Source organism: Cyprinus carpio, chromosome B3 (genome assembly GCF_018340385.1).
Source record: "Cyprinus carpio isolate SPL01 chromosome B3, ASM1834038v1, whole genome shotgun sequence".
Classification (NCBI taxonomy): Eukaryota; Metazoa; Chordata; class Actinopteri; order Cypriniformes; family Cyprinidae; genus Cyprinus; species Cyprinus carpio.
This window is the reverse complement of record NC_056599.1, coordinates 28,376,525-28,392,675: the sequence shown is the minus strand read 5'-3', so window position 1 is coordinate 28,392,675 and position 16,151 is coordinate 28,376,525. Positions and strand designations below refer to the sequence as shown.

At 37.0% G+C, this 16,151-nt stretch overlaps 1 protein-coding gene across 1 annotated transcript; it reads right to left on the bottom strand.

The window, feature by feature from the left end:
• Nucleotides 1-1,598: 1,598 nt before the first annotated feature.
• Nucleotides 1,599-15,320, bottom strand: slc4a1a (solute carrier family 4 member 1a (Diego blood group)). The gene is made up of 21 exons (XM_042720611.1): nucleotides 15,165-15,320; nucleotides 13,566-13,631; nucleotides 13,401-13,456; nucleotides 12,330-12,427; nucleotides 12,192-12,238; nucleotides 11,941-12,106; nucleotides 9,505-9,640; nucleotides 9,200-9,269; nucleotides 8,696-8,738; nucleotides 8,421-8,605; nucleotides 8,129-8,330; nucleotides 6,846-7,049; nucleotides 6,158-6,309; nucleotides 5,859-6,056; nucleotides 5,496-5,741; nucleotides 5,237-5,326; nucleotides 4,208-4,374; nucleotides 3,698-3,939; nucleotides 3,378-3,547; nucleotides 2,500-2,673; nucleotides 1,599-2,268 (listed from the first exon to the last, which is right to left on the bottom strand). The coding sequence occupies exons 2-21, from the start codon at nucleotides 13,590-13,592 to the stop codon at nucleotides 2,221-2,223; spliced, it is 2,721 nt and encodes a 906-aa protein (XP_042576545.1). The 5' UTR covers nucleotides 13,593-13,631; nucleotides 15,165-15,320; the 3' UTR covers nucleotides 1,599-2,220.
• Nucleotides 15,321-16,151: the final 831 nt, after the last annotated feature.

The window sequence follows — 16,151 nt, the reverse complement described above, 5'->3', positions numbered from 1 at the left end:
TGAAAACATCCAGCCCCCGGAGCCCACCCCTAACGCAACAGCCCCGGGTCGGGGAGTACCAGTGACGGTTTAATTCTGTTTTGATTGAATTGTTGCAGAGGGATTTCTGTTTGATTTGAGGCCTTGTTTTTTTTAATAAAAAAAAGAAAATAAGTTTTCTTGAATTTAGTCAAACTGCCAACGTGCATGCATGACGTTAGAAGTGAGCTACTGTTGTGTACTTTAAACATCTTTTCGGCATTTTCAGTCTGACAGCTACATGTTTTTGTCTCGTTAAATAATTAAACTCCACCTTGTCTGTTTGTGGGCGTCACCTGCGAGGTCCAATCAAGACGTTCTGATTTGGGGAAAACATGATTTTCCAATGAGCGCGCTGATTCGTTAAACATCAGAGCGGTGACGTGCGCATTTCGCTGGGATGCCACCGTGCAGCACCGATCGAGCGCGCCTGCCTCCAGAAACAACACACGGGCCAGTGCTTCCCAAGTCTCTGTCTGTTATAGCACTACAGATCTATAGGTACATCAGCACTGACACCAACCCAAAAATCAACTCACTAGGTATTTGAAATCATTTAGCACTGTCAATACAAACTGTTCACCCAAACAGTACGTATATAATGTGGCAGGATCTCCCTTCAATAAAACACACGATCTTGTCTTTTTACAAGTTTTGATTCTAAGGAAATTTATTTATACACGAAGTCCTGATGCGATGTATAAAATCCATCCACAGGTCATGTGACTCACAAATTTACATATTTTTTTTTTTAAAGAAATTAATATTTTTATTCAGCAGAAATGCATTAAACTGATCATAAATTACAATTGTTAAATTTCAAAATATTTTTAGAATTCTATTTCAAATAAGTTATTTTGAACATTCTATACATCAAATAATCCTGAAAAAAGTATGAGTTTGTTTGACAAAAATATTGTTTTCAACATTGATAATAATAATAAATATTTCTCGAGCATCAAATCAGCATATTAGAAAGATTTCTGGTTTCTCATTTTAGATGGCTGAACACGTCTTCACAGAAATAAATTATTTAAAAAAATTATTAAATGAAAAGTCATTTTGAATTTTAATATTTCACACAATTACATTTTTTACTGTTTATTAATTGAATAAATGCATTAGTAAGCATAGGAGACTTATTTAAAAACCATAAAAAAATCATACTAACTTCTACTCTGAATAGTAGAGTATGTATACTACTCAATGACAAAAATGTAATAAATTAATAACAATAATAAATACATTTGAAAAATTGATAACACTACATTTTAAGTCAAATTTTTCAGTTTTTCCTCTTAAAGTGCCCTTGGTTTTTATTTTTTATTATTTTTTTTTTAATTTTCAGTAAAGCAGGTCCGGCTTTAACATGTAAGGAAGATCATAAGACTCTCAGAATGGGCTGGACACTTGAGAAGGTGGGTGGAGGTTGGTTGCCAGGGTGGGCCAAGCTCATGATTGGGTGGGCCAGGCCCGCCCAGGCCTCCTGTGAAGTCAAGCCTGCTGGAAAAGTGGATGTGTTTGCAAGCTCCCCTGACTAATTTAGGACAGGAATGTAAGGCTTTCTTTACTAAGAATTTTTGTAGATGTTTTAAAGAATTTTAATCATTAAACACACATAATCACACACCAAGTATACATAAAACCAAATATTCATTTATACTCTAAAGTATCAAATCTTTGCAATAGTAACCTATGCTAACATTCTGTATTTGTAAGCCTATAATATTTACAGGTATGGTGTCCCTGAAACATTGAAATTCTATCTAAAGGCACATTTTGCATAGGCATCACCTGTTACAACAGGATAGGATTTACATTCAAGCTGGTGTGTAGTTGACATGCTTCACACTGACATGAGATTTCTTGCACGAAACCCTGAATACATAAAACAAATAAACACCAGGATGTAAAATCCCAAATCAAAAACAAATATCTTATCAGGCACACAAACACACAAAAGAAAAAAAAAGTAAGAAAAGATTGTGATAAACAACTATGGAAGGTATATGAACAGTTTATGAATTTTAGGTGTGCATTAATTGTATTCTAAAGCTTTAAAGATATAGAGACACATCGATTGGTTAAGCTAAGAACTGAATGTACAACAGTTACAAAATATAAGCAAAAGATTCTCATTTAATGCACACAGTAAGTGTATAGTGGCTCAAGAAAGACGTCCAGGGATGTTTTAGGGTTATTTTAGTCATCCTCATCATCAAATTTCACGTTTGCATCATCTGCGTCCAGCTGCAAAAGTATGACATAACATATGCAGTCACAACATGGACAAATAAAATTGCATAGGTGTAAGTGTTGTCTAAATTTTTGACTGAAAAATAAAACAATTAAGGAAAAAATCTCAGTATAAAACAATATATAACATGTACAACACAAAGCGTTCATATAGCACTTTTTAACTTTGTTTTCTATTAAGACATGGTGGCATATGGCTCTCATGCCTATATAAGAGATACTTACACATTTCATTTCCATGATAGTGAAGACGTGACCGGTCATGAACATTCTCAGTGGGATCGTGAGGATCAGGACAAAGGGCAGGGCAAGTGAAAATGCACTAGATTTTATTGCCCAAAGAATCCCCAAACAAATCACTTGGATCAAAGTGTACAAGTGCATACGCATAGTGGGCACCTGTAGAGAAACAGAGAGAAATCAGTAACTAGATACTGTAGATGGATGGATCAACTGATTGACAGATTGACTACATGGCCAAAAGTATCCCTTCTAATTATTGTTTGGAGTTGGGGTGTCACCATACACTGCTGTTCAATAGTTTTTTTTAAGTGATTTTAATGATTTTCTGAAAGGAGTCTATTTTGCTTACCAATGCTGCAATAATTGAATCAAACATACAGTAAAATATATTGTAGGAATATTGTAAAATATTACTATAATTTAATATAAAGGTATTTCTATTTGAATGTATTTTGAAATCTAAATTATTCCTGCTATGGCAAAGCTGAATTTTCAGCATCATTACTCTAGCCTTCAGTGTCACATGATCCTTCAGAAATCATTCTAATAATTTTTAAATTTCTTTTTTAGCACTGTTGAAAACAGTTATGCTGCTTAATATTTTTGTGGAAATCGTTATACATTTTCCCTCTCTTTGATGAATATAAAGTTCAAAAGAACTGTATTTCTTTGAAATAGAAATTGTTTGTAACAATATAAAGGTCTTTATTGTAACTTTTGATCAATGTAAAGCTTCCCTTGCTGAATAAAATTGTCAGTTTTCTTTTTTTAAAAAAAAAAGGTGGACGGACCCCAAACTTTTGAACAAAAGTGCACTTTTATCTATGTAGTGTATATGTGTCTCTGTAATTAAATCTTACACGGGTGACAAATGGAAAAGGTGGATGATGCTTTTTGGATGTAATAAGCAGAAGCATGCGGTCCCAAAGCTGGATGCCACTCAGTGAAGTGATACCCATATAGAGAAAGATGCCAAACAGAGCCGTCATAGGAATCATCTTCAGAATGGGCTCCATGAGAATTGAGACCCCTGTGGGGAAAGAATTTGAATGATTCTGTGTATTGTTCAATAACATTTTGTTATCTATCATTATGTCGATTTTATTTTTTTTAAATGGCAATTAAAATCTAACTGTGTTTATTAAGTATCATTATATCAGATAAAAATTTTGCAACTCACCAATCATCACGGCCACCAAAATACCACTGACCCTTTGTTCTATCACACGTTCAATCTGAGGTCTGGTGCCTTTGGTCATGACAGTCAGGGCGTTGGCATGGGTGACAGATCTCACTGTAGCAGCACTGAGCCAGGGGATACCGAAGATAGAGGAAACTCCTCCCAAGAACACCAAAAGGAGAAGGTCCAGATGGAAACCAGAGCCCTTGACCATCTTTCTTTCAGGCTTACTCACGATCAGCCTGAATGGTAAGGAAACGGTGAGAGGTTAATGCAGTAGCTACACCAAATCCTTGCATGAATCTTCAGTGTATCTTTAATTATAGTAACATTTCACAATATTCCTGTTTTTACTGTATTTTTGATTAAATTAGTGAGCATAATAGACTTCTTTCAAAAATATCTTCACTGTATCATATTATCTTCATCTGTTTCTTCTTGGTGTTTTCTTCATAGTGAAGATCTTCTAGTCTGAATTTAAATGTGTTCTTTTCTGAATATCACACTCACGTAGTGATCTGGGACTCAAGGAAAATAAGGATGAAGACCAACAAGGCAGGAACAACGCAGGCGAACATCATCCAGATAGGGAATGGCTTCTTCTCACCAAATGGGCTGATGAACCAGCCTCTAGCAGATGGGTTGGACACGGTCAGCCCCTTTGGCACCACCAGTTTCTAAAGCAGGAAGTTTACCATGTACACAGATGAATGGAACTATCCATTCTAATGTTCAAAATCCTAGGTTATTTGAGTCTAATTATGCTATGGGTCCAGATGCATAAAACATGTTTAACTTCATTTTACTAGGGAGTTTTTTTTCCATAAACGCTCTGCATGGGTCAATTCTCTAATACGATTTTTTTGTTGTTGTTGTTTTTCTCAGAGCGATAAGTTCAAATCTCTGAACAGTTAATTTCTTGTTCACAGCAGATTAGATTTTTTTTTATTAGTTTAAGCGAACTGTATGTGTTTTGGTACTGTAGAGAAAGTACAGCTGTCTACAGTTTTCACAGTAACTAAATGCACGTGGCTTGCTGTGCAAAACTGATGAGTTGATTCTTAATGAAACTGTCATTTAGCACAATCACTACTATTTTTGAACATGTAGGAACATAGCCCTACACACAAGTTTTTTGCAACTTGTAGTGTTACATTCTGTGAATGTTTTTTATTTTATTTTTATTTTACTGCTGTACTTGACTGTAATGTTTAAAAATAGACATGCAAGTATGGACCCTTGATTTAAATGCAATACAAAAAAATGTACTATGTACTGTATATTCAAATGGGCATATTCTTTTACTGGTAGAACAAAAAATTAAATTTGTATATAACAAACATTTACAAGGTTGACTGCCACTGTAAAAAAAACACTGAAATATATTTTGACCAGTACAGCTCACACAATGACACAAAATAAATATATAAAAATGGTGCCATTTCTTTTTGAAGCTTGAATTGCATAGTTTGAGTTACTACCTTTAACTGAGAAAACCTGTAATAGCAAACTACGCCAAATGATTAGGGTCTTTCAAACCTGTGTGTAGGCATCGCTGATGCTGATATCCACAGCAATCATGAAGAAGATGGCGATGGGGACACCAAAATCTCCTATCATTCGACGGATCTGGTGGTGTACAGTATTTTAGTATCATGATCAGTACATTTAAAGGCTTGGCTGGATAGTAATTGCTAAAATGCCTTTTTGTTTTCCATTATTATTTGAACCTTTAAAGCTATTTTTGGCTAAACAGTATCAGAGTTTTAAATAAAAAAGGTAAACTCAGCAAACTTACAGGACCGGGAAGGAAGGTACTTGTTTTAAACCCACGGAGATACAATGCAATGAAGAAACAGCCAAACATAAGACACATGGACAGCAGGGCAGTGTTGGGATAGGCCCTCTCTATTATCTCATGATGTTCAGTAACATTGCCATCAGGATGACGTGTGATGTTGACCTTTTTGATAGGGTGGAAGGGGTCATCCAAAGAAGCATTCAAGTGGTCATAGTTCAAAACCAAAGGATGCGCTTGGAAAATCTAAGAAGAATTGAGAGAGAGAACAAAGCATTGAGGAAAAAAAGAAGATTTGGTGACAAATAATGTGATGTGAATTAATCTAATGAAGTGTGTGCCCATTTGGAAGACTAAATATACCCTGATAAGCTTGGCAAATGTCTCATAGATGAAAATGAGAGAGATCAAGATGGAGAAGATCTCTTGGGTGAAGCGTGAGATGAAACGGACAAGGAAACTCCCTTCCACTGCAACCATCACCACCACAATGATGATCAACCACATGCCCACCCAGACACGGCCCACGATGTACTCAAAGCCATTAGAAGACTTGCAGAACTGAATGGGAAAGATGAATGCATTTAGATGGATGGGAAAAGTCATACAGTTGTTGATAATCTACCTCATTTAATCACAATTCACACTAATAAAAGCACCACCTGAAAGAATGCCTCCTCAAACACCATCAGTGGACCAGTAAACCCAATGACAAGTACTGGTTGAGCCGCAAACATACAAAAGATGATGCCCTGCACACAGGTAGCGACCATCATCTCAGAGACGACCCCCATCATGTGCTCCGTCTTGTCCGCTAAAACATAGAAAGATTGTAAATGTTGCCATTTTTTCTTAGTTTGAAGAACATGTCAAAAACCTAAAGAACCTTTTTCCACTGTAGAAAACCTTTTGTGGAATTTTCATGGAAACATAGATTTTTCTTACACACACACACACACACACACACACACACACACACACACACTCATGGAAACCCACACACACCCACACCACACACACACACACACACACACACACAACACACACACACACCGCACGCACGCATGCACGCACGCACACACACATACATAATTTTGCTTCAGAAAATCGATTAATAGGTTGGGGAAGTCATATACATCTAAGATGTAATGAGGGTATGAATTTCCATTTTCGGGTGAAGTACTCATTTTAATGCTATTTTTAATTTCATCCAGTCTAGGTCGGCAGTTCTTGGCCAAAATATGATAAAATGTGTGCCAGATTTTATGCCAGGTGTTAAACGATAAATGCGACCAATTTAGATCTTTTTCATTGGTGTGATTAGACTATGCTGGCAGTGAATGTTCTTACCAAGAAGTCCTCCGAAGGTAATGGCAGGTGAAAGGGCAGCGAAGTAGATGAAGATGACAGCAGACAGCACCTGAGGGTCCAGTGCATCGGTAAAGTCACTAAGGTAATTCTTGTAGCGGCGTTTTATGTCTTTGACCATACCACCAAACGGATAGCCGGTACGGGCCAGTGGATCCTCCCGTGGCTTAACAGGTCCAGTTGGGGCTAATAAACACAATTAAACACAGTTTACTTGATGTAATTCCAGATTTAACGCTAGGATGGCCAACAGATGCAGAGGAAGATGGTTCCATGTAGCCATTATTGATCTAAACTGCATATAAATACATGTCTGAAAATTTTAAAGGTATTATTTTTAAGGTAATTAAACCTTAAAATGTGTACAGAAAAAAAAAAAACATAATTTCATACTGACGTATGAAAAGCCAAAAGCATGAATATGATTAAATCTTAATAAAGAAGCTTGCCATTGTGCTATTTCTTCCATGATACATTAGTTGTTTTGTTCCTTATTTGTAAGTGGATAAAAGTGTCTGCTAAATGACTGAATATAAGTGTGAGTGTGACTGTTTTAAATATTTTGCAGTAATGCCATATCAGCATCATATACACTAAAATGAAATTGGTCAAATTTAGATCTTGAGAAGGAACATGACCAGACCCAGATTGAATGCTGCAGACTTTTTTGCAGTTTTTTTTGGACCGGTGTTCTGTCGATTTGTCCTACGCTGTCAGATTTTACAATTCAACAACGAAAAATGCTACTTTAAAGTAATGGTTTATTAACGTCTACACCTACCACAACCCTAAACCTACCCTTACAGTAATGCAAATAAAGTAATTATGTGTTATATTTGTGGTTGTAGCTAGAAGGGATACAGCTACAGGAAACCAACAATAAATATTTTTTTCTACCAATAAGATTGTGTTTTTATTAAAGTCTACACCTACCCCAACCCTAAACCTACCCTTACAGTAATGCAGATACATTAAAAATAATTGTTTAGCATGATAAAAAGGACGCAATATTGATGTGCGCATGCGCAGTAAACCCTGGTAGGAAAATCTGACGGGTAGGATAAAATGTCAGGACACCGGATCTTTAGGAAATCTGGTCTGGAATCTGCACAGCACTGCAGAATATATAAACTGTGTTAAATTGTTTAATGAACATCAGGATCTTTGGATTATTTTAAAAAACAAGCATACAAGGGGATTGAAGGATTTGTTAAAATGTCAAAATTTCAAATTAAATGAATGATTGTCATTATATAAAGCCTGACCTCTGCCCCCAATCATGAGTCGGGTGTCATATGGGCGGACTCTATCTCGTAGCATCTTCTTCTGAAAGTTGATGATTGGCTTAAGCATGCTCTCGTCCTGGATTTCTGTGGGTGGGATCACAATGCTGCAGTCCATGAAGTCTGCCATGGCATTGGTCAGATCTTTCTCGTTTGTAGCCAAGTAAGCCTCCAGAGTGAACACCTGTTTGCAGATACAGAATTAAGACAAGACATTAGAAAAGCCTTGATTTATTTAATAACATTTCAGTGCCAGTCCATAGCTCCTCGTTACCCAGTCAGCCATCAGAGACGCCATGGCCCGGCCAGTCTCATGATAGTCCATGCCACTGTGACTGGGGCCCATGAGGAAGAAGACAAAACGAACAGGAATCGTAGCTTCCAGAACCCCTTCCATCACCACTGAATCCCGTAGACGTGCAAGCGCCACCACTGGTTTCTGGAGGTTCTCCACCACACCTTAAGAGTGGTATAGAAACAAGGGCATAAAATATGCTATATAGCAAAATAATAAGTGTTTTTATAGACAAAAAATGGATGTACTCTCACCTGATAAAACCACAGAGGCCTCCACACGATCCACCATGTCTCGCTGAGGAGGAACAGAGCAGTCCAAAAGTCAGTAGTTGAAACTGTCAGAGTATTTTAAATGTAATGATCCATTTTTTATGTTTATTCAGAAGCTAGTTATTTTTTCATTATTTGGACACCACATCCAAGAATCTGACTTTAAAGTCTAAAACTGAAAGGATGGAAGGATAGTGTCACTGTGATTGTAACCAGTAGGACATACTAGATCGAAAAGTTTCGGTGGTCCTGGAACAACAGTCCTATCAAATAATCATAGTCTTCATCCTAACCATTAACTAGCCTAACATTAAGAGGGAAATGATAAACTATGCAGTACCCTAACATCAGCTCTACCCTTTTCTAACATCAGACTGGTTGATGTGACTGCTGCAGGACCAACAAGACAGATAGATAGATAGACAGATAGACAGACAGACAGATAGATAGATAGATAGATAGATAGATAGATAGATAGATAGATACCTGTTTGGTGATTGAGAATGTTTGCAGCTCTATGTCTGCTGAACCAGGGGCCGTAGTGGGCTCTAATTGACTGTTAAGCAGAAACAACGAGTCATATAAAGTTTATAGTCATATACAGTCATATTCGGCTATTAATATAGACCCCCTGTGACTCATATACCAAATAATGAGGATTTCTGAAATACAAAAAAACAGTTCCCAGGATTACTTTATACAGCGCTAAAAACTGAAGTAACTTTCCTCAAGATAAACACACACACACACACACACACACACAAAGCAACACAGATGGCATGGAGCCTAACCTGCGCTTGCGTTGCAGTATGGTCACAAGAGCGTCACGGTCAGTGGGCCGGATCTCTTTTTTGAGCAGGAGTTGTTCCACCATCTTCTGACAAATGCTTGATAAGCTGCTATCATCAACATCTAGCAGCACCGCCCCTGGTTACAGTCACCATAAAGAATATGTAAGAATATTCCTTTTAATTCACCCCAACACTTAAAACATGGATTTCTAAAATGTGGTGATTTATTAAAATTTTAATTATAACTATTTTAGTGACTAATTTTAATCTTTGGACACTCCTTTTTTCTTTTCTTCTGTAAATCAAAATCAAAAGGGGAAGGGGTTCTTCAAATATTTCTGTGAACAGTGTGGAGTCAAAATCTTTTAGAACTAATGCCATAGAAGGTATTTATAATTTAAAATAATTAGTGTTGTCAAATGATTGATCGTGATTAATCGCAAATTAAAATAAAAGTTTTTGTTTGCGTAATATATGTATGCATGCTGTGTACATTTATCATGCAAACATAAATACACACACACATGCATGTATATCAGAAAAATAGGTTATGTTTATATATTAAATATATTTATTTATAATATAAATTGCAGTGCTGTGAAAAGGTTTTTGCCCCCTCCTGTTTTATTTTATTTTATTTTATTGCATATTTGTCACACTTAAAAGATTCAATTTATCAAACAAATTTTAATATTACACAAAGAAATTGCAAGTGAATAAAAATGCAGTTTTTAAATGATGATTTCATTTATTATGGGAAAAAAGCTTCCCAAACCTACCTGGCCCTTCGTGAAAAATTAATAGCCCCCTCCTGTTAAATCATGAAAGAACTGTGAATAACCCCATTATTTTAGAAAGCTGAGTTAAATTTTACTAGCCACGCCCAGACTTGATTACTGCCAGACCTGTTGAATCAAGAAATCACTTAAATAGAACCTGTCTGACAAAGTGAAGCATGCTTAAAGAGCAACACATCACGCCACGATCTAAAGAAATTCAAGAACAGATGAGAAACAAAATAGTTGACATGTATCAGTCTGGAAAGGGTTATAAAGCCAAAACCATACCACGGTCAGAGCCATTATCCACAAATAGAAAAACTTGGAACAGTGGAGAACCTTCCCAGGAGTTGCCGGCCTACCAAAATTACTCCAAGAGCATTTCATTCAGGAGGTCATAAAAGAACCCAGAACAACATCTAAAGAACTGCAGGCCTCACTTGCCTCAATTAAGAGAGTTAAGGAGAGTTACAAGGCAAAAGCCACTGCTGACCAAAAAGAACGCAAAGGCTCGTCTCACATTTGCCAAAAAATATCTTGATTATACCCAAGACTTTTGGGCAAATATTCTGTGGACTGATGTGACAAAAGTTGAACTTTTTGAAGGTGTGTGTCCCGTTACATCTGGCGTAAAACCACCACAGTATTTCATAAACAGAACATCATACCAACAGTCAAACATGGTGGTGGTAGTGTGATGGTCTGGGGCTGCTTTGCAGCTTCAGGATCTGGACGACTTCCATAATTGATGGAGCCATGAATTCTGCACTCTATCAGAAAATCCTGAAGGAGAATGTCCAGCCGTCAGTTTGTGACCTAAAGCTCAAACGCATTTGGGTTCTGCAGCAGGACAATGATCCAAACACACCAGCAAGTCCACCTCTGAATGGCTCAAGAAAAACTAAATGAAGGTTTTGGAGTGGCCTAGTCAAAGTCCGGACTTAAATCTGATTGAGATGCGGTGGCATGACCTTAAACTGTCCATTCATGCTCGAAAACCCTCCAATGTGACTGAATTAAAACAATTCTGCAAAGAAGAGTGGGCCAAAATTCCTCCACAGCAATGTGAAAGACTCATTGTCAGTTATTGTAAATTACAATTGTTGCTGAAAAGGGTGGCACAACCAGTTATTAGATTTTTCACGTAGGGTTAGGCAAGTTTGCACAGCTTTTTTCCCTTAATAAATGAAATCATTATTTCAAAACAGCATTTTGTATTTACTCGGGTTATCTTTGAATCTGAATCATTCAAGTGTGACAAATATGCAAGAAAAAATAAAAGAAAACAGCCATATACACCACTGTATATGAATATAAATATAGACATGTAAATATTTTTAAATTATTAATCTTTTAAAACAGTTAATCTTTTGACAGCACTATTAAAAATATAATTGTGATATCATGTTTGCTTAACATTATTCACATTTATCATCATGTTATAGTGTCATGTCATTGTAACAATTTTGAAAGAAGCTTTGATTTGCTTGGTGGGTTTTTCTTGATCCAGTCACTGAATTGAGATATAGGCCTCTGTTAGAAGTATATTTCGGTGTTCATGCAGGCACCACACTTACCCATTTCCTTTCCTCTCTATACTTTCTTATTTAATTGCAGTGTCTAAAGGCCAGAGGAAACATGTCACTTGGTGTCTCACCTGTGCTCATGACCTTGCGGAGCTGAATGAGGCTTTTGAAGGTGAGATAGGAAATGTGGGGCTGACTCCACTGTCCCGTAGCAGGGCTTAAGTTCTCCTCATAACCCAGCCAGCGTCCCATTTCCTGCCACACCTCCCCACGTAGCTCATTTAACTCAACGTATGCCTAGTGTGGACGAGAATTTTTATTAAGGCTTTTACAAAGAAGTCAAAGATAAGAATAAGTGAATTAATGTGTTTGTGTGCATCACCTCTGCATCTCCTCTCTTGATGGCATTGGTGTTGGTATTCCGTGCAGCTGAAGAAGGGAAAAGGAAAAAGGAGTAGCGAATCGGTAAGGTGTGCGTTTATATATGCATTTGTATTTAGTTTATATATTTGCAACACACCCTCTAAGTCTCTAGAGAAGGTGAAGGTCTGATGCTGCTCCTCTTCCTGCTGCCTCATCTGCTCTAAGTCATAGCTGCCTTTGTGTCCCGCAGGGGTCCTATAGAGGGCGACAGAGAGCACACGCTACAGCACACACACCAGGGTACAGACCCGACTGCCACGGCTCCACACACTACTCACCATATCTTATGCACCATAGGGCAGAATGAACTCCATCCTCTTACAAAGCGATTCAAGCCATCCCTGATACAAGAAACATAAACCTCACTCTGTCCAGCCCTCGCACTGCCCTGTTCGGCCACAAGGGAGCGACGTTTTGACAACTTTAGGCTACTGTCTGTAATCCTGAAGAAGCCTACTGTAGTGTGCAGTAATCCACTATTTGTATTTATTTTATTTAATCTGAGAAGGGCACATAGTTGGGCTTGTGGTAATTCATCACCACACACAACATTTCAGTTGATAGTGAAAAAACTTTTTTTTTTAGATTTTCAGATGACAACTTTGTCTGATTATTTTTTTACAATTATTAATTGTCAATATCTCAATAATTTGTCAAATTTTATTCTCATTGTTGTAAAGTTAAAACATGAAAATTGCAATATTGCATTGTATTTACACACCATGTTTGGTTTATTTCATGCTAATTTGAAACAACTGTATTTTTTTTATTTATTTATTTTTTTCACCTTGAAATATCAGTTTTCAAAATCATGCTGATGGTCCTTCTAATAAAGTGAATGCTTCCCCTAAAACGTCTGTTCTGGGAGTATATACGTTTTGTCAATGAGTATGAAATTCCGCGAAAAAGGCAAAGTTGGAAAATACACAAAACTACATACAGTTACTTTACATATAAAAAGTGTTAATATCATAAGGACCTAATAAAATAATAATCAAACTGTCTAGATGCACCGTGGCAATGACAGTTTGGGGATATTAATCATCATAATAACAAACATTACCGGTCTTTTAATTGGAATCTTAAACTGTGGCTGAGAAATGCAGTGAAGCAGATGCAACTTTATTTGCATTTCTGTCAGTGTGTGTTTTACGTGTGTGATACTCACAAAGTGAATGGAGATGGTAGAGGTGACTCACTGTCCTCATAGGACATGTCGTTGTCCTATAGAGAGAGAGAGAGAGAGAGAGAGAGAGAGAGAGAGAGAGAGTCATGCCAATAAAGCATCTTGCACTTGAACTTAATCAACTATGTGCTATAAGATGCTCCTCACCCCTTTAAATGATACTGCTTCCATCATTGAGACTGTCTTCTCTCTGTCCCAGAACTCACACACAACCTTCATCCACACAGAGAAACAAAATAACACAGTCAGAGTGTAAGAACTGCACACCTGCTACAGGCCGGCTTATCATTCATTCATATAGTCCCCTTTATTAAAGTGTCACTAAAGACAACATAACAAATAACTGGTATGAGTTTTACCAGTATATTTTACTTCAAATGATTTGCATAGAATATTTACAGTGTATTTGCAATAGCAAATATAAATATGAATTATACAAATATACAGTTCTTAATGTTCTGTATGTCTTTGACTACTTAATATAAGTGAAAAAAGCAAGGCCTCTGTTCACAAGCGCTGAGGATCAGATCCCAGTTTTTTGTGTCTTTCAGAGGCTCAAAACTGAGACTCACCCTGAACTAGCACAAGGGTGTGTGAGAGCCACAAACAGACAATTATCTGAAGCCTGAACTTATGCGAATGATAAGGGCTCTTCTGTCCCTCATGGACAGAGGCAGATAGAGCACATCAGCTTGACAAAGATGGTAAACAAATATATTCCTCACTGAACAAATGTCTTATCAACGTTTGCTAGAAAATTACTACGAAATGTAGAACTATTTCCAATGTGTTAAAGTTCCACATAAGTTGGGATTTGTGCTAAAAACTGTGAGCAATAAAAAATCTAGTGGATAGAAGAACACTGCTTCCTAAAATGTTTTATTAGAATATTGCCACTAATTAGTAAAATATGATATGTGACCTTCCCGAGGTTAATTAAGAAGCCTATATACAACAAATACATTGAAGAAAGTTACTCTATAGGGAGAATTATACACACAGTGTCCACCTTTTCAGTAAACAAAGTACACCAGATTGCACCAATTTAAAGAAAGACAAATGATTTTCAGTAAGATGAACATTATTAACATTTAGATTTACTTACATAAATTTAAACTTGTGGAAATGTTCTTTAACTTAGCAGTTATAGCAATCAAAAAATGAATGTCAAATTTAAATATGCAGCCTGGAATTATTTTGTTAAATGCAGTTATAAAACAAACATGTTAACTCCTTTATATGAGCCTCACGGTCTCCAGTATGAAAGCTCATTATTTTCAGTCTCAGTCTTTTGACATATTTAGAAATACAACTATAGAGACAATATATATAATATAAAGTTCTTTTTTTTTTTCAGCAGTCCTTACAGAATGACTGATAAATTACTGCTGCAAGTAACAGTGAGATCTGAAAACATTCACATCACAAAAAAATTGATGTAGAAACAATTTAACTCAGAAATTGCTAGTATATTTCCCAAACAATTACAAAGAAACAGCAAGTAACACACTGAATTAACCATGATATTTGTTAAGTAGAAAAACTGAAGTAGTATTTTCTTGTAAAACAGACTCAAATAGTCTTTGTTTTATTTCTACTTGGAAAAATATTTTTTTCCAGTGTACCTTTAGCAGGTGTCTTCTTGTGCACAAGTGACCACACTCTCATTTTAACCTACTGTTTCATTTGCATTCCTTCTCATAAACACTTAATTTGACTGTTTAACAGAGTGCAGCGCACCCTTACCTGAGCCCAGGTGGTCCTGGCGGGTCTCTGTGCTGGGTTTCCGCGTCTTCTCTTTGAGTGCCCAACTCAAGACTGATCTCGGATCGATTCAAAAGGCATGGGTGGAGATGGAGGGGTAATGGAAAAAGAGAGAAAGATGTAAAGTCACGTAGTGCGCGGCAACCCGAAAAGCGTCGGCATGCGTAGAGCACCCAGGGGTGGAAGGGAGTGATAAGACCCCCATAATCAGAGAAACAGCCTTATCGATGGGGCCACCTTACAGCAGGAATACCCCAACCCTAACACCACTCCCAAAAACAGTCACCTTCAACCCAGTCCAAGACAGAACATAGTAAGAGAGGCGGAGAGAGTTTGAGGCCTCTGATGGTACACACTCAGTTACCTGTCCTAGTTAATGCTGCGTCCTCAATAAACTGATTCAAAAGACATGGGTTCATGTGAATTTTAACTTTAAAATGATCTTTAATGCTAGTTTATTGTTAGTTTTAAATTTAATGATTGTTAAGAAGTTGGTAATGTTTTTTTATAATTTATTAATATACTGTAAAATATAAACAACCCATCGTTTATGCCAATCCCAGAAAACAGTTAACCTGGATAAAGGCCAAATTATGGCACACTGAGAGAGAGAGAGAGAGAGAGAGAGAGAGAGAGAGAGAGAGAGAGAGAGAGAGAGAGAGAGTGAAGTTAATGTGTACTTTTAATGTGGAGCTCATCATAAGCAGGGTAAACTAATCAGTAAAACTATCTTGCCTTTTGACGTCAAGCTGCATAGAGGTTTGGGATTCCCTTCATGTAGAGTATTGGTGGACACCCCTGTAAAGGTGGTTGGGGGGTGCTTTAAGGGGTTTCCCCCTCCACGACCCTCACATCAGTTTGATATGTCACCTTTTTTTCTGCTGAGTCACAGAAACACTGCTGACCCTTGAACCAATGAGAGCTCGTTCAAGTCCTGGAAATAAATAAAACAAAACAATAATCCAGGGT